Source organism: Lepidochelys kempii, chromosome 9 (assembly GCF_965140285.1).
Source record: "Lepidochelys kempii isolate rLepKem1 chromosome 9, rLepKem1.hap1, whole genome shotgun sequence".
Classification (NCBI taxonomy): Eukaryota; Metazoa; Chordata; order Testudines; family Cheloniidae; genus Lepidochelys; species Lepidochelys kempii.
Window position 1 is genome coordinate 39,561,573 of NC_136388.1, and position 25,175 is coordinate 39,586,747.

Below are 25,175 nucleotides of genomic sequence, written 5' to 3' on the forward strand. Positions count from 1 at the left end.
CATCTTAGAAACTAACAGCTGAAGATGGCCCTCCAGTCAAATTGTCATTAGGGACAATTAACACCTCAGCCATGCCAGAGCAGGCCACAAGGAAAGTCCATTCAGAAGCAAAGAGGCGGCAACTATCTTTGTCAGATATCAAGAGGGACAGCTGCAGCAGAGAGGTGCAAAATAGGAGGGTGCCAACTGTATTTTGAAGTCACTGGTGTTGCACTCCATCAGTTTTAACCATTTTTCTAAAGGGGGCAAAAAGAATGCAGGTTGATACTTTCTCTTTTAATTATTCCAGTTGACAAGTTTTTTTTTTATATTCTGTGAGCCCTGATAATGTTGCCTACCCAGCTCCTTAGAGATGAGATGTGCTTACCGTCTGGGAATATTACTACTATAGATGGCATGCACACACACACACCCCTATAATTAAGCTTACCTACATGTTTCCATTATTATAAAGTGTCATTTGAGGTCTCTTAAATTTTCTCAATTTTTTAATTTTCTTAAAATTTGGTAGGTGTGCTCTAAACCAAAGAGAAAACCCTCCCTCTCCCCGCCATACTCCCCCCAGTCTAATTTTAAAAAGGTTGAGCTATTTTTAAGCACAGGAGTAAAAGAGTGTAGTTTTTCTGTTAAAGGAAAAATGTCAGTTATTTTCTTAAACAGCCTGAAGACCAAGGAAAGTTGGTGGAAAGTGAAAATCTGGCAGGGATAGTAGGTTGTGGAGGTTCCCCCTTTATTGATCTGGTCAAAAAAGATCAGATTTGATTTGACAGAGCCAGAGTTGCAGTAGTTTAAAAAAAAAAAAAAGTTATTTTGTGCATTCACATTAGTTTATGTTAAACAAATCTAGGGCTGTCAAGCGATTAAAAAAATTAATCACAATTAAGAGCATGATTTAAAAAATTAATTGCAATTAATCGCACAGTTAAACAATAATAGAATACCATTTATTTAAATATTTTTGGATGATTTCTACATTTTCAAATATATTGATTTCAATTACAACACAGAATACAAATTGTATGGTGCTCACTTGATATTTATTTTTAATTACAAATATTTGCACTGTAAAAAACAAAATAGCATTTTTCAATTCACCTAATACCATTCAATTCAAAATACAAGTACTGTAGTGCAATCTCTTTATCATGAAAGTTGAACTTACAAACGTAGAATTATGTACACAAAAAAACAAATCAATGTAAAACTTTAGAGCCTAAAGGTCCACTTAGTCCTACTTCTTGTTCAGCCAATCACTCAGAGATACAAGTTTGTTTACAAATGCAGGAGATAATGCTGCCCTTTGCTTCTTTACAATGTCACCTGAAAATGAGAACAGGTATTTGCATGGCACTGTTGTGGCAGGCATCACAAGATATTTACATGCCAGATGCGCTGAAGATTCAGATGTCCCTTCATGCTTCAACCACCATTCCAGAGGACATCCATCCATGCTAATGACAGGTTCTGCTTGATAACAATCTAAAGCAGTGTGGATTGGCGCATGTTCATTTTCATCATCTGAGTCAGATGGCACCTGCAGAAGTTTATTTTCTTTTTTGACGGTTTGGGTTCTGTAGTTTCCGCATCAGAGTGTTGCTCTTTTAAGACTTATGAAAGCATGCTCCACACCTCGTCCCTCTCAGATTTTGGAAGGCACTTCAGATTCTTAAATCTTGGATCCAGTGCTGTAGCTATCTTTAGAAATCTCACATTGGTATCTTTGTTGCATTTTGTCAAATCTGCAGTAAAAATGTTCTTAAAACAAACATGTGCTGGGTCATCATCCGAGACTGCTAGAACATGAAATATATGGCAAAATGTTGGTAAAACAGAGCAGGAGACATACAATTCTCCCCCAAGGAGTTCAGTCACAAATTTAATAAATGCATTATTTTTTTAATGAGCATTATCAGCATGGAAGCATGTCCTCTGGAATGGTGGCCGAAGCATGAAGGGGCATATGAATGTTTAGCATATCTGGCACGTAAATACCTTGCAACACCGGCTATAAAAGTGCCATGAGAGTGTTGTTCACTTTCAGGTGACATTGTAAATAAGAAGTGGGCAGCATTATCTCCCGTAAATGTAAAGAAACTTGTTTCTCTTCGTGTGGCTGAACAAGAGGCAGCCTGAGTGGACTCATAGGCTCTAAAGTTTTACATTGTTTTGTTTTTGAGCTCAGTTATGTAACAACAACAAAAATAAATATATATTTGTAAGTTACACCTCCAGGATAAAGAGATCGCACTACAGTACTTGTATGAGGTGAACTGAAAAATACTATTTCTTTTGTTTATCATTTTTACAATGCAAATATTTGTAATAAAAATAATATACAATGAGCACCTTACACGTTGTATCCTGTGTTGTAATTGAAATCAATATATTTGAAAATATAGAAAATATCCACAAATTTTTAATAAATTTTAATTGGCATTCTACTGTTTAACAATGCATTAGAACTGCAATTAATCACAATTTTTTTATCACAATTAATTTTTTGAGTTAATAGCATGAGTTAACTGTGATTAATCGACAGCCCTAAACAAAACTAATGAGCTCCCAGTATACCATTCACAAGACATATGGATGCATGTAGAAAGTGAGGAAATTTCCATTGAAATTCTGAGACCTCACCCATTCATTAAACATACAGTTGCATGATTTAACAAAGTGGAATGGAATTTAAGTTTTCTAAAGAAAGGGACTGTGGAACAGATGCTGCTCAGGTTTCTACTGATAGACTTTAGAGTGTCAAATAAGGTTTTAAAAAAACAAGACTTCCCCCAGGCTATCGTGTCCCCACTTCCCTCCAAAAAAGGGGGGAAGGAAGGTCAGGAGTTCCCTTCCTACCCTGTGCTATTGCTTTTCTTTACAGTTTAGCATTAGCACACATGGAAGCAATCCCACCTTTAACAACACTGTGACACTTCAAACTCCACTTAGATGTTAGTTTTAATACTGCCTTGTCACTATTATTGCCATAACCAGAACAGGGTCATCAGTACGGCACTTCAACTGAGGAGGCCTCTAATTTGGAACTTTACTGAATTATGGTACGTGAAATGCAACTTTGAAAGTTAGTAAACACAAAACCAACTTCCTCGATCATGTGGGGCAGACATTTTACCTTCCATTTGCTCCAGACACCCATCTTCTCTGCATGCAGCCACAGCTAGGTTGCTTTCATTATGGCCCTATCTATGTCAGATACTGAGGAAGACACAGATGCTGCATGGCCCACGTAAGAAAAAAGAAATAGAGCACTGCATGCCACCTGCATGCAGGTGGCATTGCAGTCCCGCTAGCCTCACCATCTCCAACCAAGATTTCTGAGGATTGCTTTACTATTTCCAGATGTGTTATCTGGAAACTTTGCAATAGTTCAATGAAGTAAACAAAATCATACGTGGCTGGCCATTGTGCAGTTGGCACGCAGAGGCAAGGTTCTACACTGATGACATTACTTTTACCAAAGTGCAACAGGGAAGGCATAACAGTGTTATGTTTTGAGACTGAGTTAAATTAAATCTGTTAAACTGTATAATGGAGGCTTGAATTTCATCACAGTACGCCAATATGGCTCCGGAACACTTTTATAGATTTTTTTTTTAATTGGCATAACAGCAAGGATATGTGGCATTGCTTAGAGAACTTTCAGCATTTCTGACTTGTCAAAAATAAAACCACCTTACTGGTTGTAAACATTTTCAAATTCTATAGAAGACAAAATGTAATCCTGCCCTTTGAAAGCATTATTAAAATCAATGTATTGTTTGTGCTATGGGTGATCTAGTAATAAGATGTGAACACGATTGCTTACATACAGTAAAACAGACATGTTATTTTCCTACCCGCAGGGGCTTGTTTGAGATCCTTGGACGAAAGGTGGTATGTAGAGTGCAATGTAATCTTGTAAATTGTATAATTTTTACCAGTTTATCTAGAATGCTGTCATAGCACATCAGACTGTGAACTAATTAGGACTGAACCCTAAAGTCTGCCAAACTCAACTCAGGATGAAAGGTATAGAGACTGAATAATGTACTTACTGATGGTAAAATGAAGTATGCTTGACAGATTCTTGACAAAAGAAACTAGTACAAGTTAACTGTAACAAACACCACAAACATGGACACCAATTGCTGTAAGTATCTAGTGTAAGAGAAGAAAACTGGGAAAGAAGCATGGCCTTAAGAACAGAGACATGAAATGTATGTGCTCTGTGTTCTAGTTTTCTTTGTCTTCATCTGTGGCACAGGTGAAAGTGTGCAGCAGTTCCTTGTGCCTGAATTGTTCTTTTTCTTTCAAAAAAAAAAAAAAAAATCTCAGAAACCTTTATCATTTCCCTCTGCATTTCCAGAAACAATTTTTCTCTTTTTCTTTCCCTTCAAATTGGTCAAGTGACTGGCGAATTATGATACCAGACATCTTGTTCTTCTGCTTTTCAATGTTTGTAATTCAGCAGTGGCCATTGAAATGAGAGGGTTAACAGGCATATTAATGATAGTTAATCCTTGGAATGTGGTAAAGGTAACATTTTCTGTTCATTTTTTAATTCCAAAGCTTTCTTACAAGAGACAAAATGCTAAGGATATAAACCTACATTTTCTTCCAAAGTATATACTGCTACATAAAATTGGCAGGTTTTCCCTCTTGTGCTTGACCATCTGCTATCCTGAACTAATCTTTCGTTTCTTTTATTTTATCCTTGCACTGTCAGCGATACTGAGTAATGCCCTGCTTAGCAAAGTGTTCACAAAACCAGTTATTCCAAATTACAGAGCTTAGCTGCGCCTATCTCACAGTTGGTCATAATGGCCACTAGGACATGGATGTTTGCCTCAGACTAGCAAGGAGCACATGCCCAAGAGGACATTGCTGAAAAGTCATCTTACAGCAATACTACAATGGAGAAGTTTACGCTGAGGAAGCACACAATATTAAATGTACAGGTAAGTGTCTTTTGAACTTTGGAGAAGTAGAGCTCAAAAACTCCACCAGACAGGCACCTACGCAGTGACTTGTGCACTGTGGGAGCAGAATTTGCTCCACTGGGACTTTTATACTAACATGTGCACCTACGCTGGCACTGAAGTAGCAGAGAGTGGCACAGAGAAAGTCGACAAAGGTTAGCCTCGCTTGTCTGCTCCAAACAGTGGTGTGCGCATCTGTGCATTGTGAATGCTGGGGGTCCAAAACAACAGTTGGCACACTGAATTCCTCCAAATGAAAATGGGAAGATTTCAAAACACTAATTTTACCCGTGACAGATATAGCAATGTCCTGCCACATCCTTAGGAGACTTTATTGAATGATTTTTTTTTTTAAAGTAACTTCAGGAAAAGGGATTCCATTAAAACGTAAGTGATCAAAACCTGCCTGAAGGGAAAGCATTAAAATCCACAGAATCAGCATGGAAGCAACTTAAGAAATCTTATTAGTCAGCAAAGATATGCAAACCCTGGAATACAAGAAAGGGTTAGGAAAAACTCCTGCATTATTAAATGACATGATACTTTAGTCTGAATAAACTATTACCTCTTTTCAAAAAATGGAAACCAGCACAACTGAGGATAATGGAACAGAACAGACTGATGGCTAAAATGTAAGATGAAGATTAAGAGGGCTAAGAAGAAACCTGAACAGCTAGCCAAAGAAAAAGGAATTTTAAGTGTATCAGAAATAAAAGCTTGCAGGACCACCTATACATCTACTAAAGCGCCAGGGTTGTAAGAAGGGGGCAATTGAGAAGAATAAAGGAAAATTCAGGAAAGATACACGATGACCTATTTACATTCTTCATCACAGAGAATGATTAAGAGATACCTATGCCAGAGCTATTCTTCATTGAAGGGTAAGGCACAGCCAGAGACAAAAAGTTCCAAGCAGAAGACCAATGAACTATTATGAGAAATTAGATTGCAATTAATAACCGGGACTAGATGGTATTCATTTTGAAAGCTCTGAACTAAAATGAAATGGGCAAGACTAATGCATTCTGAATTAATTGTGAGCACTCAGGAAAATGATCAAGCATGACTAAACGGCTCCAACAAAGCATCAGCCTAAAAAACAAGAGGCTGTATTAAAAGGGGGCAGAGTACAACAGAGATGTAAAATGTCACTATGAAAGCTAAAGGTACTTTCTTACCTTGAACACTGTATTTAGTTTTGATCATAGCATCTCAGTAAAATCCAGCATAAAAAGAAGAGTCTACAAGAAGGCAACAAATAGAGGTCTGGGTGGGGGCAATAGGAGAACTTTCATCCGACAATGATTTAAGAAGCTACAAGGGGCTAGACTCAAGTCTTGGTGCACCACCCCAGCAGCAGAAAGCCTGCCAGGAGCAGGATGGTGGAATTAAAGCACCCAAACTCCCCACCACTGAGTGGCACACAAACAGCCAGCACAACCCAAAAAGAGTGGCAGTATTGGCTCCAAAATACCTCCCTCTTGGTAACCCTCAGAGGTGTGGTGGCTCCTATTCAGCCACAGTTCTAACTTAAAAGCTGAACTACCATGGAAATCCCAAGGAAGAATCACAATGCAAACACTGCACTAAGAGGCATATCTGCCATGGGACTTAAGGGGCCTGGCTGGCTCAAGTTGGTGAAGTTTGCACCTCCCTGAAAGCAGAAAGCTAAATTTAATCCTAGGGCTACATAGTTTGGAAAGAAAGATATGATAAATAGATAGACAATAATAAATCGATGCCAATCAAGCCCTGCCTACTTATTCTTTCCTGTAAACAAAAACAAGATGGGCTTTGGAATGAAAAGGCGATAATTTAAAATGGATATTGGTATGCAAACCCCATGTTTACGCAATACATAAACTCTGGAACCAACTTCCACAAGATATTGAGTCATGTAGCATAGAAGATAAAAAGATACTGGAATCAGAAATGCATCTTTAATTCCCTGAAAAGCAGCATGACTCAGAGCAACAGTCAATCAATGGATGAAAAGGAGTTTTTGTAGGTGGCTGGCTGGTTGAATAACTGCTGAATTACCTATGTTGGTAAGGATATATTAGGAAAGAAAGGACTAACACATTTTCAAAGTGAAGAAATCTAGTTTATACATTCAAAGGTGAGCAGAATTTAAAATCAAGTACATATGCAGAATATAAAATTAATAGTTACATTTCTAAAACAGCTAATTTCAGAGGGTGAAATCCTGCCTCCAATGACGTTAAACTCCCTTCAACTTCAATGGGGAGAGGATTTCACTCAGAGTCTTTTGAATAGACTTGACAGGGTACAACTTCACAGGCAAAGTAATAACCAAACACGCAGGTATTCTACAAAACTCCACTTTGATGCCTTAGTTATTAGAAACAAAACCAAGAATTAGATACCAAGGTTAATTGGACACGGAAAGACTCATAAAGGTGGGAACTCCTAGCAAATATAGTTTGGTTCCAGTTTTATCCAAAACCATTTGCTTGGTTGAATCACAGTAGTTTGAACTTCTTTTACTATTTATCCAAAATTCAAACCAAGAATTAAACTGGAATTAGGGTGCATTTATTAGGGTTCCACCTTTTTTAATTTGGAAGCAGGAATTCGTTTTTTATTTTGATGGAATTATATTAATAAAGATGACTATTACAATTACAAGGCTTAAATATAATTGTTAATTACATGTAACACTTTTTGCACATTCAGTCACCAGATTCAAGCCTGCTTGTATGAGATAGCTATTTGTTACCAACACTCTTGATTTTCCATTCTCATTTCCCTCCTGCTATAATTTGGTCTGAGTGATGTCTTAAGATTTTTAGAAACCTAGCTATTGATTTAGAATTAGTTTTTGCCAAATATTAAGCTTGCACGCTCTCGCTCTGTCTCCCCCCGCCCCATATATATACATACGCTCATCTTTAATCATGTTTTAACCTGACTCTCACAATCTGTGTTTAGAGCTCAGCAAACCATCACAGACGGGGTCAAAACATAGGATTAAACTGAGTTTACAAACAGTTCTGTGGCCTAGAAAATACTTTTTTCACAGTTTTCCATATTAACTGACCAAATCCTGTTTAAACCAAGTCAGCCTGAGCTGTGGTAAAGCAGAGTTTTTAAAATGGTTCCTCCAACATACTCAATTGTGGTCTTTGTGGAAAGAAGCAGGAGCTGCCATCCATCCCTATGCATTCATTGTGCCTTTTTCTCTTAAAGACTCAATTTCTTGAAAATGTAACAGATTCTGTCACACACACTTACCTCTGCCTCTGTTTAATGGATAATATATTGTACCATAAACTTTAGGTGGTGTGATTTAAAAACATATAGTATTTTAATATATAAACCACACATGAAGAATCATTACTATTGTTCATTCTCTTGATTCAAAGTACAAAGTTCTGGGTGTTTGGTTTTGTGCTTTATTTTTCTTTGCTATTACGGTACTAAGATGAACAATCAGAGACATTCACTATGCCAAGGTTTAGCTTACTAATTTGTATTAATTTGATAGCAAGTTGAAAGAGAAAAAAAATTCTGTCTTTGTTTTAATTTGATTTTCTTTGGATACAGATGACAACCATAACAAACAAAACAAATGTATTTGCACTACAGAAGATAATTCTAAAGTTAAGCTGCATTCAAAGTTGCTATATTCTCAATATAGTTAACCTGGTGAACGTCAAAGTGTGTTTGTGTACTTGATTTCCCTTTCTCACTAAAAGCATAAAGTAATTTTCCTTGAAATTGTCAATTTAAGAAGTTGCATGTTTATTATGCAGCAGCAAGGAATTCTCTTAATTATGGAAGATTTATGCTAATTGAAAACCATAAAACTAGTTATCATTTAACAAATTATTCCATTACTGTATGGAATGTTGTTCTGCATCCAATTATTTCAGAGTATTTAAAATGCAACTACTTCACCTTGGAAATAAGAGTCTATTAACAGAACTAAATAGACAACTCTGGGAAGGATGGATGCTGTGGGTTTCAGGGAAGTCAGTTATCTCAACCAAAACAAAGCAATGATACAACTTACATAATGCAGTCCCTAAAAACTGTTAACTGTTACCTAAAATTGCTTTTCAGTTTCCTACATAAACCTCCATGGTGTTGATAGAGAAAATTACCAACCTGAAATTCTGCTTCTCTAAAGTAGAACTGCAAGGCTTCAAGAAAGCCTTTACATGGCCAACCAAGTTGTAATAGTGACAAATCAGAAAGCTATTTAGGGATGGTCCTTTGGATAACAGCCCAGCAAACTGGCGTTAAATGAAGCAAGAAGTTGGGTGGTCTTTCAAGGGCATTAGTTCACTTAATAGATCTGTGAAGTGTGTCTCTACATTGAACATATGAGGAAGAGGAACCGTGTGAGTATGAAAAGAATATAGGCAGAACAATAAACCCATTAATGTGGGAGTCCAGTGCCTCACTACAGGAGAATCTTGTATGTCTCTTTAGGACCACCCCACATGGCTAAACCAGAAGCAGAAAACAATGCAAAACAGGAAGGCAAAAGTACCAAAGTGGAGTCAAAGGAGGTGCTCCAAAACACAACCAGAATGACTACTGTGCCACACACACAGGCACTGAAGCACCGATGTAAGTGCCCAAGCAGTAACAAAAAAACCCCAATTCTCAATTACTAAGGCAGGTGCTGATGCGCCACAAAAACTAGGTGGGACAATCAAGGCCCACGTTAAACACAAAGAAACAAGCACTCTACCAATACAGCATCAAAGCAGTAAAATGAAGGGGCAGATGCCAAAGCAAAACAGCAAAACAGGTCTGAAGCACTTCCCAGAATGCCAAAGCACCCAAGCAAAAGGGTCTCACAAAATCAGTTTTTTTAAAAAAGTACATGGAACCTGCCCAGAAGGATAAAAGAAGTGCCTAAAACAGTCTGGGGAGAAGGGCCAGAGCAGCAACTGGAAAAGGCAGCTCCTCCAGGGAGTTGCTTGCTGATTACGGAAGAAAAGCGTTTAGGCTCAGCATGTGGTTCCCGGCCACCAGCAAGAATAGCTAGAGCACTCTCCACCAATCACCCCAGAGGCATCATGCGAAGGGGGGCACACAGGGCCATGTGCCCCCGCCCTGCACTTTCTGTCTTCCATTTAGCACAGATGTTCTAACTCGGGGGCATGGCCCGGCGCACCCCACAATTTGATGGGAGCCACTCAGGCCTGTGGCAGCCATAAGGCAGACAAAAACAGTATACAAAGAGGCAAAAAAGGATATCATGGCTATTTAGAAACATAATGTTATATAGAAATAAATATATAATCACTATTTACATGTGTAACATTACTGTACTCAGATATATTTGCAACAGGGCAACAGCTCACATTTACCAATAAACTTTAATTGTCAACAGCTGCATACTGTTTGAGATTTAGCCTACCACATAATAATTCAGGGTTGTAAGATCTGCTAGTTGAAAATATGCTGTGGTATCTGGCAGTCAGAGACAATTAGCTCAAGTAGAATTTTGTTTTAAAGCAGCACTTACTTTTCTATACTATTTAAAAATGTAAAGCATACATCAATTCAGAGGCACCATCTGTTCAAGGAAACCTTGCTTTATAGCTGAGCTGATTTGAGTTTAATGTTCTACTGTTTGTCAGTAGATCAGCCAACTGAAACTGAGAACATATCTGGTTCCTAATCCTTTACTTCAAACACTAGACCACACAATCAATAAAGTAAATTATTTAAAAAATGTCCAGAACTCCCTCTGAAACTAGTCTTTTAAAAAGTTTTATATTATATACTTAAGCAAAATACTACAGAAAAATGCTGTAAATACTCTGTGCACTTACTAGAAAAAGTAAATAAAAGAAAAAGTTATCCATGAACAAACCCCCTGCCACATATATCAAGGGGAGGAAAATAGAAAGAGGAGTTATGGACATAAATAGATGCCCATTACTTGAAAACATTACTCAGGATATTTACTAGTTGTACAAATTGGGGGCCTGTCCACCTGCTGCAATTCACTTCAGAGCCATCATGCATTTCAGCAGTTGAAGTCCTAAGCACTAATTTAGCTGAAGTTGCTAGGGCAGGGATTGAAAGTAGAGTCTGAAGCTTTGCCCCCAATTTCACAATCCACGTGAAGCAGACAAATCAGGAGCCCATCTCCTCCCACTCTACTGTGAATATAAGAATGGCCACACTGGATCAGACTAATGGTCCATCAAGCCCAGTATCCTGTCTTTCAACAGTGGCCACTGCCAGGTACTTCAGAGGGAATGAACAGAACAGGCAATCATCGAGTGATCCATCCTCTGTTGTCCACTCCCAGCTTCTGGCAAACAGAGGCTAGGGACACAGATGGGATTGCATTCCTGACCATCCTGGCTAATACCATTAATAGGCCTATCCTCCTTGAACTTATCTAGTTCTTTTTTGAACCCCATTATAATTTTGACCTTCACAACATCCCTTGGAAACAAGTTCCACAGGTTGACTGTGCATTGTGTGAAGAAGCACTTTATTTTGTTTGTTTAAAACCTGCTGCGTATTAATTTCATAGGCTGACCCCTGGTTCTTGTGTCATATGAAAGAGTAAATAACATTTCCTTATTCACTTTCTCCACACCAGTCAAGATTTTATAGACCTCTATCATAACACCTCTTGTCTTCTCTTTTCCACCCTGAAAGTCCCAGTCTTTTTTAATCTCTCCTCATACGAAGGCTGTTTCAAATCCTAATCATTTTTGTTGCCCTTCTCTGTACCTTTTCCATTTCTAATATATATGTTTTGAGATGGGGCGACCAGATCTGCATGCAGTATTCAAGATATACATAGATACCTAGATATTAATGTCAGAAGGGACCATTATGATCATCTAGTCTGACCTCCTGCACAATGCAGGCCACAGAATCTCACCCACCCACTCCTGAAATAAACCTCTCACCTATGTCTGAGCTTACTGAAGTCCTCAAATCATGGTTTGAAGACTTCAAGGAGCAGAGAATCCTCCAGCAAGTGACCCATGCCCCATGCTACAGAGGAAGGCGAAAAACCTCCAGGGCCTCTTCCAATCTGCCCTGGAGGAAAATTCCTTCCCGACCCCAAATATGGCGATCAGCTGAACCCTGAGCATATGGGCAAGATTCACCAGCCAGATACCCAGGAAAGAAAAGGATATGGCCTTACCATGGATTTATATAGAGGCAATATGACATTTTCCTAATGGTTCTTATCAGTGTTAGCTTTTTTGACTGACTGCTGTACACTGAGCAGATATTTTAAAAGAACTATCTACAATGATTCCAAGAGCTCACTCCTGAGCAGTAACAACTAATTTAGACCCCATTATTTTGTATGTATACAGAAGAACTTCAGAGCTACAAACACCACTGGTCTGACCCAATATGGCCATTCTTATGTTCAAAAGGAGTACAATGAAGTTAGGTGAAACACTGCCTTATGGTGGCCTGTTGGGACTAGTAACAAATGCCACTTCACCTCGATTGGTCCCTTGAAATGTGTTAACAACTTATGATAAACAATCTGTTCCACCTTACATTCAGCAGTGACATTAAGTTTCCCAGACCTGGAGAAGAGTGCTGTCTAAGCTTGAAAGCTTGTCTCTCTCACCAAACAGAAGTTGGTCCAATAAAAGATATTACCTCACCTATCTTGTCCCACTAATACACCATTTAGTAATAGATTCACAGATTTATATTAGTATGAAGCATTCATTTCCACTCTTAACATTTCATGAGATATCTGGCTTCAAATGCATCTCTGGCTCCTCTAACTTATCATGGTTTGGGTATTTTTCCAGGTCTAAATATTCTAAGTCCCAGTCCACTGTAATTACCACTCCATGATTTGAAACCAAAACATAAGGAAATGAAATTAAATTTGCTTAAGACAGCTTGGAAAAACAAAGTTTGGAAACTAAGTTTTGCAGTCTAATAAAACAGAAAATGAGCATGTTACACTCAGATGAAAAAGCATTATATCTAAAATATATCAAACCTGAAAGAGATTATTTTACAACCATTTTGCATAAAAGTGGGAACCAAGCATACTGTGAGGAACGTATCTCTTCTAAAGGTGATGGTGAGCTATGTTTCACTGACATCATAAGAGACACTGTACTGTATGAAGTAATATTAGAATAACTGATGAATTTTTGAGGGAGGAAGTCTGAAAGAGGATTTATTGCAACAAGACAATGACCAAAACAAGCATCAAAATGAACACAAGTCTTTGGAGGGGGGGACCTGAATGACACAAACTTAAGTATTTCATGCCATAATCACAGTAATCTGATTTGAACACAACAGAAATAATTTAGGTGTAATGAAAAAAAATTAAGAAAAGCTATAATACCGAAGAAAATGAAGCAGCATCCCAGGACTGCATAGTGGACAACTGCAAGGAGCTGTGTTAAGCTATTATGAAGCATGTAAGTAACATTTCAAAGAGACTTCAGTGTGTAATAAAAGATAAGATGGATACATACACTAACTAGAATGACTGAAAAAAATCCCTCTTCCTGATTTACCTAGTCCACGGTGATTTACCGTCCACTGATTTACCTAGTCCACGGTAATTTATGGCTCATGGGGGCTTGACACTTTTGAATCCTCGCTCCCCATTATAAAGTCTTCTGCTGTGTGTCATGGAATACTGGGTAAGATAAACGTTCCTTTCAAAACATTTGATTACTGTGAACTTAAGTTTCTTATACGGGAGATCATTTTCCTGGTGATAGTGACTTGCTTGCTGAGCGAGTGGGCCTCAGGCTTGGTCCACTCTATGAAATTAGGTCGATGTACGGTCAACCTAATTATGTCAACCTAATTATGTCAGTGTACACACTACAGCTTTGCTCCTGCCGACGTAAGTGCCCTACTACACTGACATAACAACTCCACCTCCACGAGAGGCACAGAGCTTATGTCTATGTAGTTAGGGCGACAGAGTGTCTGTGTAGACACTGGTCATTTACATGGAGTTGTTGGTGTCATTCTTGTCAATTTCAAGGCTCCATTCTGGAGCCACAAAATTGACAAGAAAGTCAGACTGTCAGTGCAGGGTGGGTGGGGGAGAGCTCTAACTAGAGCCTTGGTGCTGCCTGGAGGCTACCAGCTCCCTAATGGGAGCCCGGGAGCTGCCTAGACTCTGGGCACGAAGCTCCCCGCTGGGAGCCCGGGGGGACAGCCAGGGTCTCAGCAGCAGGGAGCCGAGAGCCAGAGGACGGGGGAGTGCAGCCCTGCGCCTATGGGGGTGCCCAGGTTCTCAGCCCCACACATTGCCCCTCTTAAGTTGGTGGAAGCACTCCTAGTGCTTCTACCACACCACCCACAGAAGGAGGGCAGTGTCTACATGAACCACTGCACTAATCGCTGAGGTGGTTGTACGTTGACCTAACATAGGTCAACTTAAGTTTCTAGCGTAGACATGCCCTCAGACTTTAGTACCTGACTGACTGTATATCAAATTTGAAAAAGATAAATTGGTACTACAGACTCATTTAAGATTCCTCTCCAAGCTTTTCTTGGAGTTCCGCCTTAAGGAGAACAACATCCTGCCAACATTTTTTCCAAGCTGCATGATCATCTGAGCCAGGCCTTTCTTGACACACTCAATGTGAACAGGTCCTTGAAGCAGAATCTGGAGCTGACAAAAGATCTTAGGAACTCCACCCAACTTTCTGTTTGACACCAATTTGTTAGGCACTGCTGTTACCATGAGGACCATGTTTAAATAGACTTCCAGTTGCATTTCCTCTTGTTATCTGGCTGGCCTGAAGCTAAAAGGCCACCTTCATCAAAGGCAAGGCTGCCACTTCCACAAGCTTACTAAGAATTCTTGCTTAGATTTAACCTCTCTGTACTCCAGAATATTTCCATGATAAAGGGAGCTCACCTCTCCCATCTCCAAAAAAGTCCTGTTTGTTTCAGAAATGTCATTTCTTTTAATTTTGGCTAAACCTTTCAGCTAATTGAAGCTGTTATTTGTTTCAATATTGGCAGCTTATCTGATTGAGTTTTAGTCCGTTTGGTACCTGCTGGATGGTCTTTTAGTCCTCTTTATATAAAAACTCTGATTTTATTCCACTGTCAGTGCCACCCTTGATTGCTGCAGCCTACTTTCCTTTTGAAACATCCTTCTGTCTTCTTACTCTCCAGGTGTTGTGCGAAAATGGTTTCTTTAAAGAAGTGAAAATTACTTACCTGCCTTTTTGAAGACATTTCACAGGATTCTCACTCACCTACACACATCCTCTCTGAGTAAGGATTCTTCTTTATGGGGTATCTATTTTTGGTATCACACTCATTTTTACATTTGAGGTAATATTTTTCTGTCTCAAATTTTAACTGGCCTCTCTCTAGGACTATCACCTCCCACACAGAAACTTAAGGCAGAGGCACGTATAGCCGTAAGGCATGGCATGCAGCAGACCTTCAGTGTGCCTGGCTCACATCCTACCCAATAAGGGCAAATTCTCTAAGAGGATTTTTTTGTTTTTTTTGGTGAGCCATAGGTTTTTGGATTACATTTTGCAGAAGAGTAGTTAATGCAAAAATGCAGTGTGAAAACTCTGTGCCTGAAAAACCAGTTAAATATTATTCAAGATATGATACATTTTAAATGCAAGGTACAGTAGAGCCTCAGAGTTATGAACTGACCAGTCAACCACACACACATCATTTGGAACTGGAAGTACGCAACCAAACAGCAGCAGAGACCAAAAAAAAAAAAAAAAAAAGCAAATACTGTACAGTACCGTGTTAAACATAGATCACTAAAAAAATAAAGTTTAAAAAAAGATTTGACAAGGGAAGGAAACAGTTTCTGTGCACATTTCATTTAAATTAAGATGGTTAAAAGCAGCATTTTTCTTTTGCATAGTAAAGTTTCAAAGCTGTATTAAGTCAATGTTCAGTTGTAAACTTCTGAAAGAACAGCCATAACGTTTTGTTCAACGTTATGAACATTTCAGAGTTATGAACAACCTCCATTCCTGAAGAGTTCGTAACTCTGAGGTTCTACTATACATCTTTATAGGTGTTATTTTGGCTGCTAAACAGAGCACATTTTACTCCATGGATGTGAAAGAAATAGAGAATTACAATGAAAATTTGATAAAATTAAATACAAGGGCTGAAGAGTTCAAGTATTTCCTAACTAAACTACACACATCCAGTGTAGGAGAAGACATTTCCCTAAATTCTGTCTATACTTTTCTTCTTACCTTCAGTCAACACCTATTTATTTTTGTTCATAATAGTAGAAAGATTAGGTTTGTGCATAGGCCTCACCTTCACTAGGAAATTTCATTTGTAAAGCTGATTTTTGAGTTAGCTGACACAGTGCTGCCTGGAGACAAGGACAAGTCATGCTTAGCACTGTATCTGCTAGTTTTGGGTAAACCTTACTGGAACTACCCATGACTAGCTGACAGAACATGAAACATGGATTTGCCTTTTTCTACATCAATCAGTCGCTTGTGGTGAGCATTGTGTCAGCTAACTCAATTGTCAAGAGTTTTGTTAAAACTCGGTTAAATTTCCTTGTGCAGATAAGACGAAAGAAGGGAAGAGTCTCAGCGCTCAGTACTGTCAGAGCAATACACTGGATTCTGTCTTGCTTGCTCCAATATAAAACAAATTAATGTTTTTACCTACATCAGCTTTGCATAACTTGATCTTTTGTCAAATTGTCCTGATTTTATAATATAGTGTGCAATGTACCATTTCACTATTTTTATTCTTAAATTTTACCTTCTAAAAGGAAATTTAAAAGAAAAAAATATGTACATTTATATAAAAAACACAAATGCTTAAGAAAGGACACAAAAGGCTTTTTTTAAAGGAAAAAACCTAACACATTTGGCTACACTATGGGCATATTGTAGGCAAAAACAAAAGGAGGTTTTACTTACAGAATTGTAGGCTGAGGCTCAAAAAGGCTAATAAGGCTGCCAAAGCCAGCAAGATCAGAAAACGATTTCGGAAAAGCATTATTAGTCGTTCTGCTTTCTCTTCATGGTTTCATCTCCATACATGAACACTTCCTGTGAACGAAACAGACAAGCATATATTTAACAAGTGGAAGCTTACAGCTACCCTGAAATAAATCCAAGTATAATTTTGGTAGGAGTACAAGAGAGACATGAGGTTATTTCTTGTATGCAAGTTTCAGAGATGCAGAACCTGGATCAAGATACAGGTTTCAGAGTAACAGCCATGTTAGTCTGTATTCGCAAAAAGAAAAGGAGTACTTGTGGCACCTTAGAGACTAATCAATTTATTTGAGCATAAGCTTTCGTGAGCTACAGCTCACTTCATCGGATGCATACTGTGGAAAATACAGAAGATGTTTTATACACACAAACCATGAAAAAATGGGTGTTTATCACTACAAAAGGTTTTCTCTCCCCGACCCCACTCTCCTGCTGGTAATAGAACGCTTCAAGTCTCTTCCTTGCCTCTCAGGCCAGTGTATCAAACTGAGCAAATTTTGCAACAAAGTAATTTTTTTCTCTCCAGTCTCTAACAATTATCTTGTAGCGCCAGGGCCAGCCCTAGACATTTTGGTACCCTATGCAGTGCCCCCGCAGGGGGTTGGTGGCCCCAGGACTCCGCGGGGGGGCTGGCTTGGGGGCCAGAGGGGAAACCTCCCCCCAGCACAAGCCGGTGGAGCGGAGAGGGTTGTGGCCGGGTCACTCCACTTCCTGATGCCCAGTGAATGCACCCCACACTCACGGGGTGGTTGAAAGTGGAGTGACCAGGCCCCAACCCGCTCCGCTCCTCTGGCTCGGGACTTGGAGGGCAAAGGGGAACCGCCCTCCACCACTCATCAGCGGCGCAGAGCAGGCTAGGGCTGGGTCGCTCCATTTCCCGCTGCCCGGTGAGTGCAGGGCACCCTGACCCCTGCTGCAGTCCCCCGGGACATTGCTCAGGGGAAGGGGTGGAGCAGGGGCGGGGCTGGTGTGGAGCAGGGGTGGGAAGAGGTGGGGCTGGGGTGGAGCAGGGGCGGGGGCCATGGGGAAGAGGCAGAGCAGGGGCAGAGGCAGCTTTCCTGGGTGGCTCAGCTGGTCGGGGGATCGGGCTGGCCGCTGGAGCAGCACGCAGCTGTGTAGGGCACCAGGAAAATTGGGGCAATTTGGTGCCCCAAGTTTCCTCGTGCCCTACACAGCTGTGTACTTTGCATATGGGTAAGGACAGCCCTGTGTAGCGCTCTGCTATTTTGTGGGCTGGTTCCCAGTCTTAACAACTCTAAAATTCCTTTAATTAAAGCAGTCTCTCCCTACCCTCCTGAAAAATACAGGTCAGGAAACCAACATACTTGCCTAATGACTCCTAAAAGCAACCCTTATTTACCTTGCCAGGAATGTTCTAACTATCGTATACTCTGTATCTGAACTGTTAAAGAGACAGGTTAAGAATTACTCCCTCTAGGGGACAGCACTATTGTTAAATAAATTATAGGAATCTTAGGTTAGAGAATAAAGATTCAGAGGAGGAGTTACGACTAGAGCTGTGCGTAAAACAGAAATTCTAGTTATGACAATTGACTTTCTTGTGTTGACTGCAAGATGCAGGAATTTCGTTGGTCTTGAAAGAAATATTTTGTGATTCCCCATCTCCTTTGATTTGAGGTCTGTTTACAGCAGCACAAAAGTGCATGGGGGTTCCCAATCTCAAAAGTGTCAGATTATTATTTTCACAGATTAAGGAGAAAATCCTTGAAAACACTCTTCAGTGTCATGAAACAGTGAATTTACTATATATTAGTAAATTCTTTCTACTGGTTCCTGTCTTGATCTGTTAAGTCAGAGCAAAATTTATGGACCTGTATGCAGCATTCCCTAAGAGCTGTGATGAATGTATGAGACAAAGATGTTCATCTATATCAAGGCAGCACTGGTTCTGTCCTGATGGGCCTTTTAATCTTTGTGTATCATTTTCAAAGCAGCACCACTGTAGCCCTCTGGGTTGTTTCTTGGGTGTCAAACAGTGTTAAAGGCAACTTAACCAATTAAACTGGCAAAAGGAAAGAAACACAAGGGCAACATCAAGAAGATTACATAATTACTCAATGGGGCTAGCACACAGCACGATGGAACATATATTTATGAGGAGATAAATCAAGAGAATGAAAAAGTAGATGTCTAGTCCGGAATGGAGGAGCCCATTTATTAATTAGAACTTACACTGGGGTGCATGATACTGGTGCACAAGAAATCTGCACTGTTTACCTGAGGCCTTCTGGATGGAATTCAAAGTGCTGGTATTCACCTTTAAAGTCCTAAATGGGCCACATTTCTGGAGCGACCACCTCTTCCCTCAAATCATTATTCCCACAGCAGTAGTCAGTGAATGTGCAGAAAGGGGATGGACTGGTGGCAGGGGTTACCAGCTTGGAAATGCACTTCCCCACTTAGACCCCCAGAGCCTTGATTTGTTAAACTTTTAGACACACTGAAAAGCTTATAATTTCCCTTGAGATTAGGACAGGATAGGGTATTTGTTAACATGGTATAATTAGACTGTGGGGATGAATTAACTACCTCTAAAAATTTTAATCTAACAGTAGATTTAAGCAGCCTCATGTAATTTTGATTATTATGAGCTTTAAGTATTGTAATGGGGACCTGTGCTTTTCTGGTAATAATTAATCGGATTTCTCAGTACATAAAGCTAGGAGGTATAAGTCTTTGCAAGACTGTATCTCTCTCTCTGTCTCAAAGGATACTGACTGTATTGGGAGAACTGGCTTTCCATTTTGTTATACTAATTTCCAAGAGACTATAAAGAACTGAGGGTTCTGAGAAACTAGAAACCAATGCCTGTTGCTATACTTTTTCAAAATGCCACCAGTGCCATAGTTGGTATGGGAACACAGTAAGAAATGCATGGCAGAAATGAGACAGTATAAGTGGGAAGGAAGGCCTGTAGTTTAAAGGGCCCTTTTAACTTTCCAGAATAGCAGCTCTCACTGTAACTAGTGTAATCTCTTAACGAGAGGTGTGCCAGTCCACTGACTGATGCTAAACTGAGCTGTGAAGGCGAAAAAGAGAGACATACGGATGGATGATTACAAACCACCAGGAGAGAAAGAAGCAGCTAAGTTAAACAGATGGAAGGACAGAAGGAAAACTACAGGAAAAGCAAAATTAAACGTACAGGGGAGGAAAAGGTAAAATATATGAGGAAGAAAAATCTCAAGAATTAATACCAAACTCCCTCACCTCAATATCATTAGTGAATAATATTGGTATATAATGCAATATGCCACAAAAAGTGGAGAGACAGAAGCGTAGAGAAAGTACGGAGAACAGATGCCTTACATTAGCCGGGATATTTATGGAAGATGTTTAATTAGCTTAAACTTTCATTCTTCTTGCAATTAAGATTTAATGTTTAGACTAAGTAGTTCAGAAATTGTAAATAAGAAAGCAAGATTCTTTTTTAAATTATACATGTTTTGGCATGCTAGCGAATTATAATCATTATGTTATGATTGATTTGTGACAGTCCCTGTAGAGCAACTGTGTTCAATAAATGGTCTGCCAATGAAATTCGTTATCAGCTCTCACTTGATATCAAGTATCATGGGATCAGATGCACATATACAGTACTGTGAAATGAAACAACAGGTTTAAAATACTGACAAGTGTGGTATTCAAGAGAAAAACAGCACTAAGACTGCAAACATTAAGTAGAAGCAAATACAATCAATAAGAATAGATGTTGGTTATAGTGGCTGGACATTCAACTGGCAACTTTGAGAAGTATATGCTAATTGAGTAGTACATAAAAAGAGGGAGCTTAGAAAGTGTAAACTAAGGGCAGGAAAATTAATTCCCCCCAAAAATCAAAACCCCTCCGTTTTGTGTGATCAAAAAAAGATGAGGAGAAGAACACATAGTCAATGTGCTTTTGGTGTTAGGCCTTGTCTACACTACAAAATTAAGCTGACCTAAGTTAAGTCGATGTACAGCCACCAGAGTAATTCCTGCAGTGCTTCATGTCCACACTATGCCCCCGTCGGTCATGCGCATCCTCACCAGGAGCACTTCTACAGACTTAACTGTCTAGGGCACTGACAGCTGGAGCCCCTCCACCATGGGGTTAACAGCCAGAGCTGTTGGCCCTTGGGAAAGGGGGGCTCCAGCTGTGAGCCTCACATGGGGCTGACAGCGCGGGCTGTTGGCCCCAGGGTGGGGAGGCAACAGCTGTGAGCCCTGCACAGGGCTGACAGCCAACAGGCAATGTAGGTAATGCAATGTCTACATCAGTGGTGGGCAACCTGTGGCCCGTCAGGATAATCTGCTGGCAGGTCACAAGACAGTGTTTACATTGACCGTCTACAGGCATGGCCACCTGCAACTCCCAGGGGCAGCCGTTTGCTGTTCCCAGTCAATGGGAGCTGCGGGAAGTGGCGCGGGCTGCAGGAACATGCTGAGCACCACTTCCCCCAGCTTCCATTGGCCAGGAACGGCGAACCTCAGCCAATGGGAGCTGCAGGCGGCTATGCCTGTGGACAGTCAATGTAAACACAGTTTTGGGGCCCAACAGCAAATTACCCTGACAGGCCACGCGTTGCCCACCACTGGTCTACACAGACACTGTGTCACCCTAACTACATTTATCTAACCACCACGCCTTTTGCCGAGGTGGAGTTATTAGGTCGATGTAGTGGGAGACTTGCATTGGTGGGAGCAACATTGTAATGTACACACTTACAGATTGAGGTCAACGTAGGCTGCCTTATGTGGACCTAACTCTGTGGTGTAGACCAAGCCTTAGAAATACACTGTTACAGAATTAGAGATATTGCTGCAGAATTAAAGCTCACAGTATTACAGAGCAGCTGCTGTTTGGATGACATTTGGAGTATATTGATCTTTATTTACTTGATGGGTGGTTCAGAGTGCAGGTCATGTCCTAGCCTCACTGTCTCCACCTGAAAGCTCTCAGTACCGGAAGGCCAATTTTATCACCAACAATTGACATAACATTGGCTCTATTTGTTGGCTCATGATCCTCCAGGCTTTGACACTCTTGTTCTAAAAGATGAATAAATACTGTACTGCTAGAAACGCAGTCCACACTCAGCATTCTCAGCACTGGCATTCTATCAGCAGGTTAATAAATTGGTATAAATCACAGCATTTATTGCACATAACTGATGATATAGATATTCAGCTCAAGAAATAATGTTAGTCTGGATAAAGAAATTCTGCTGAACCACAAACTTCATTCAGACATTATTAATTGTAAGACATACAAAATCAACCTAGAATTTAAAAATGAATGATGTAATACCTCCTATAACCAAATGTAGCTAATAATTAAAAGAAAAGCTATTCGGACACCTAATACAGTATATGTCCTTGCTATATGATTTTTTTTTATTTTCCTCCCTTTTAAATTGTGTCCAATATTTATTATAACAAATCACAAAGGCAGAAGATTACTGATCTAGTTTAAAGTATCCCCACTGTCACCTACTCAAGCACAAAGATTTCAGTATGTATTCACTTGAGCTGTGCAACTTCTTGCATATTCACTCAAGGCTGAAAAAAAGGTACTGTTATTAACAGACAGGAGAGAGGGAGTCAGGAGACCTGGGATCCATTCCTGCCTCTACCAGGCTTCTTCTGGGTTCTTGGGCTGGTCAAGGCTTCTTTCTACATCAGTTTCCTCAACTGCAGAAGTGGATACCTACTTGACAGAAACGTTGTATGACTGAATTTGTGAATGTTTACAAATCACTGCAAGGTCTTCTCAGGTTTATGTAAGAAAGGTGGTTTTTATTAGTATTTCACACAATGTACTGAAAATATATCCATACCACCAAGGACTTTAAAAGTTCTTGAGAAATTAGACTTGTCCAACCCCTCCAAAATAATCATTACCTTTCTGTACATCTGTGCCACTTGACTAATAACATTACCTCTAAATTAGTTGCATCCATCTAGGACGTAAACCTACCATCTTACTTAGCGTGTAAGCACATTATTTCACTGAATCACCATGACAGCTGAATGAATTTACTTGATTAAAATAGCATGTATCCATAATAATCAATACTACTCTTCAAAGTCTGCTTCCATACAATTACTATACTTATCTCGTATGCCAGATCCAGCAACATCACATCAAAATGACAGAAACTGCTAAGATACAAGTGAGTGACAGTGGTCATTATGAAATGGAGAAGGAAACAGTCACAGTTGTAAGGAAGAAAGCTTCAAAGTCTATAACTGAATGATTGCCAAAGACAGACACAATAACCATACTGTGCTATCAGGCTCTGCAGTAGCAAGACCAGTCTGGAAATTGAGGCAAGACGGCCTGGAAACAAAAAAAAGATATGGGCTGGTGCAGGGTGACATTCATGCATTAATTTGGGGAAGTTATTGAAGAATTTAGGCCGCCCACTGACTAGTCCCATATCCACTACTGACAGTTCTCTCTATTTGAGAGCTTTCAATTGCTTTTGATCTGTCTTGTATCCTTTCATTGCATAGTAAGGATTTTTTTTCCTGCATGCAAGCCTTGTTTTGAAGGTAACTGAACAGAAAGTGATAGCAGCAGATGTGATTATGAAAATTTTTGTTCTATTTTCAGTTTCCATATTCAGACTTGAATTGTTAGAAGTACTGTACTTTTGAAGGGTCTATTTTAAAGAAGGAAAAGAACACTGAGTGAAGATCTTTGAAATCAAATATATAAAACTGCATACAGTAAGCGTCTCTCTCTAAAAGAACACAGATACCTTATTAATGCCTCACAAACAGGACCAAATTCAGAAAGTTATATAGTAGCTTACATGATTCTATTTCGGTGAGTGAGGGAGGATAAATGCTTCTTCACTTAGTGAAATACCTACAAGAAGAAATCTGTGATTCCCCACTTCTTTTTGGCTAGGCAGACCACATTAGTGTTATCTACATTCATCAGGACATCTTTGGGTAGCACCAAAACGCAAAATAACTCCAGTTTAAGGTCCTAAAAAAGATGTCCAATTATAAGAAGGGCGCTGACTGTGACACTGTACCACATATTCATCATAGTGGTATCACTATGATATGATTATGACATTGTTATGGTGCATCTTGTACAAAATGTGTCATGTGAGGTATCTGTGAAAAGCAATGATTTGCTGAATATGATTATCCTATATGTGTGCATGTATAATTTTTGTATCTGAAGTTATGAATATTAATTATGTACCTGTATTTCAAATGTGCTTACTCTGGGTAACACCCACAACTAGTCTTTCAGGTACAACAATGAAGAAGCTAGACTGTTTTTGCTGATGACCATCAGCACTGACAGTGGACCATGGAAGAGCTTAGCCTTCCTGTGAACACTTCAGACAGCCTATGGATAATGGCTGCTATGACTCAGCAAGGCATGCAAAGCTATGTGACCAGATCACATGACACTGAACTCTATTTTGGTACCTGTATTCTTCCACAAACTGGGCTGGGAACTTAGCTTGAAACAAAGGGTTCCTGCCATAGGGAGATGCTATATAAGGTGGGGAGTAACATCATGATTGGTCTTCACTCCCCCACAACTCAACACCTGAAAGAACATCTGGAAGACAAAGGACTTGGAACGGGGGAGGGGGACCCAAACTGCAAGGCAGATGCAGCTTGTGCCTCAAGAATCTGTAAGCCTGCTTGTATCATCGGACAGGGTGAGATGTGGCTGATACAAATCCTATCTAGTATGTTAGGTTTAGTTTGCGGTTTTGTTTATTTACTAGGTAATCTGCTTTGATCTGTTTGCTATCACTTATAATCACTTAAAATCTATCTTTCTGTAGTTAAACTTATTTTATGTTTTCCCTTAACCAGTGTTTTCTGAATGAAATGTCTGGGAAAATCTCAGCTTGGTAAACAAAAGCTATCGCATATCTTCGCCACATCAAGGAGGGAGTGGGGTGGTGAATCCCACTGCAGTGCAAGATGGTATAATTCTGGGTTTATACTCCAGTAAGGATGCAAGGCTGGGGAATTGGCTGGTGCTCTGTTGTAAATCAGTAAGTGGCTTAGGTAGAGCACTCAGATAACTGAGCTGGGTGTGTGGTGCCACCTGCTCTCATGTTGGGTGATAATAGGGCCTTGAGAGGCTGGCTGGTACACCAGCCAAGCACGTGGGAAAGCCCAACCCAGCTGAAGCATTAGGGGGCAGAGTGGTTCCCACTGC

The 25,175-nt window shown here is 39.8% G+C and overlaps 1 protein-coding gene across 1 annotated transcript in view; it reads right to left on the minus strand.

Annotated features, from left to right (window-relative positions):
• The window catches only part of PXYLP1 (2-phosphoxylose phosphatase 1), a 102,455-nt gene that overhangs the window by 52,748 nt on the left and 24,532 nt on the right, over positions 1–25,175 (minus strand). Inside the window, exon 2 of the mRNA XM_073359962.1 lies at positions 16,886–17,017. Within this exon, the coding sequence (XP_073216063.1) occupies positions 16,886–16,964 (79 nt within the window). The 5' untranslated portion in view covers positions 16,965–17,017. The remainder of the gene's footprint in view (positions 1–16,885; positions 17,018–25,175) is intronic.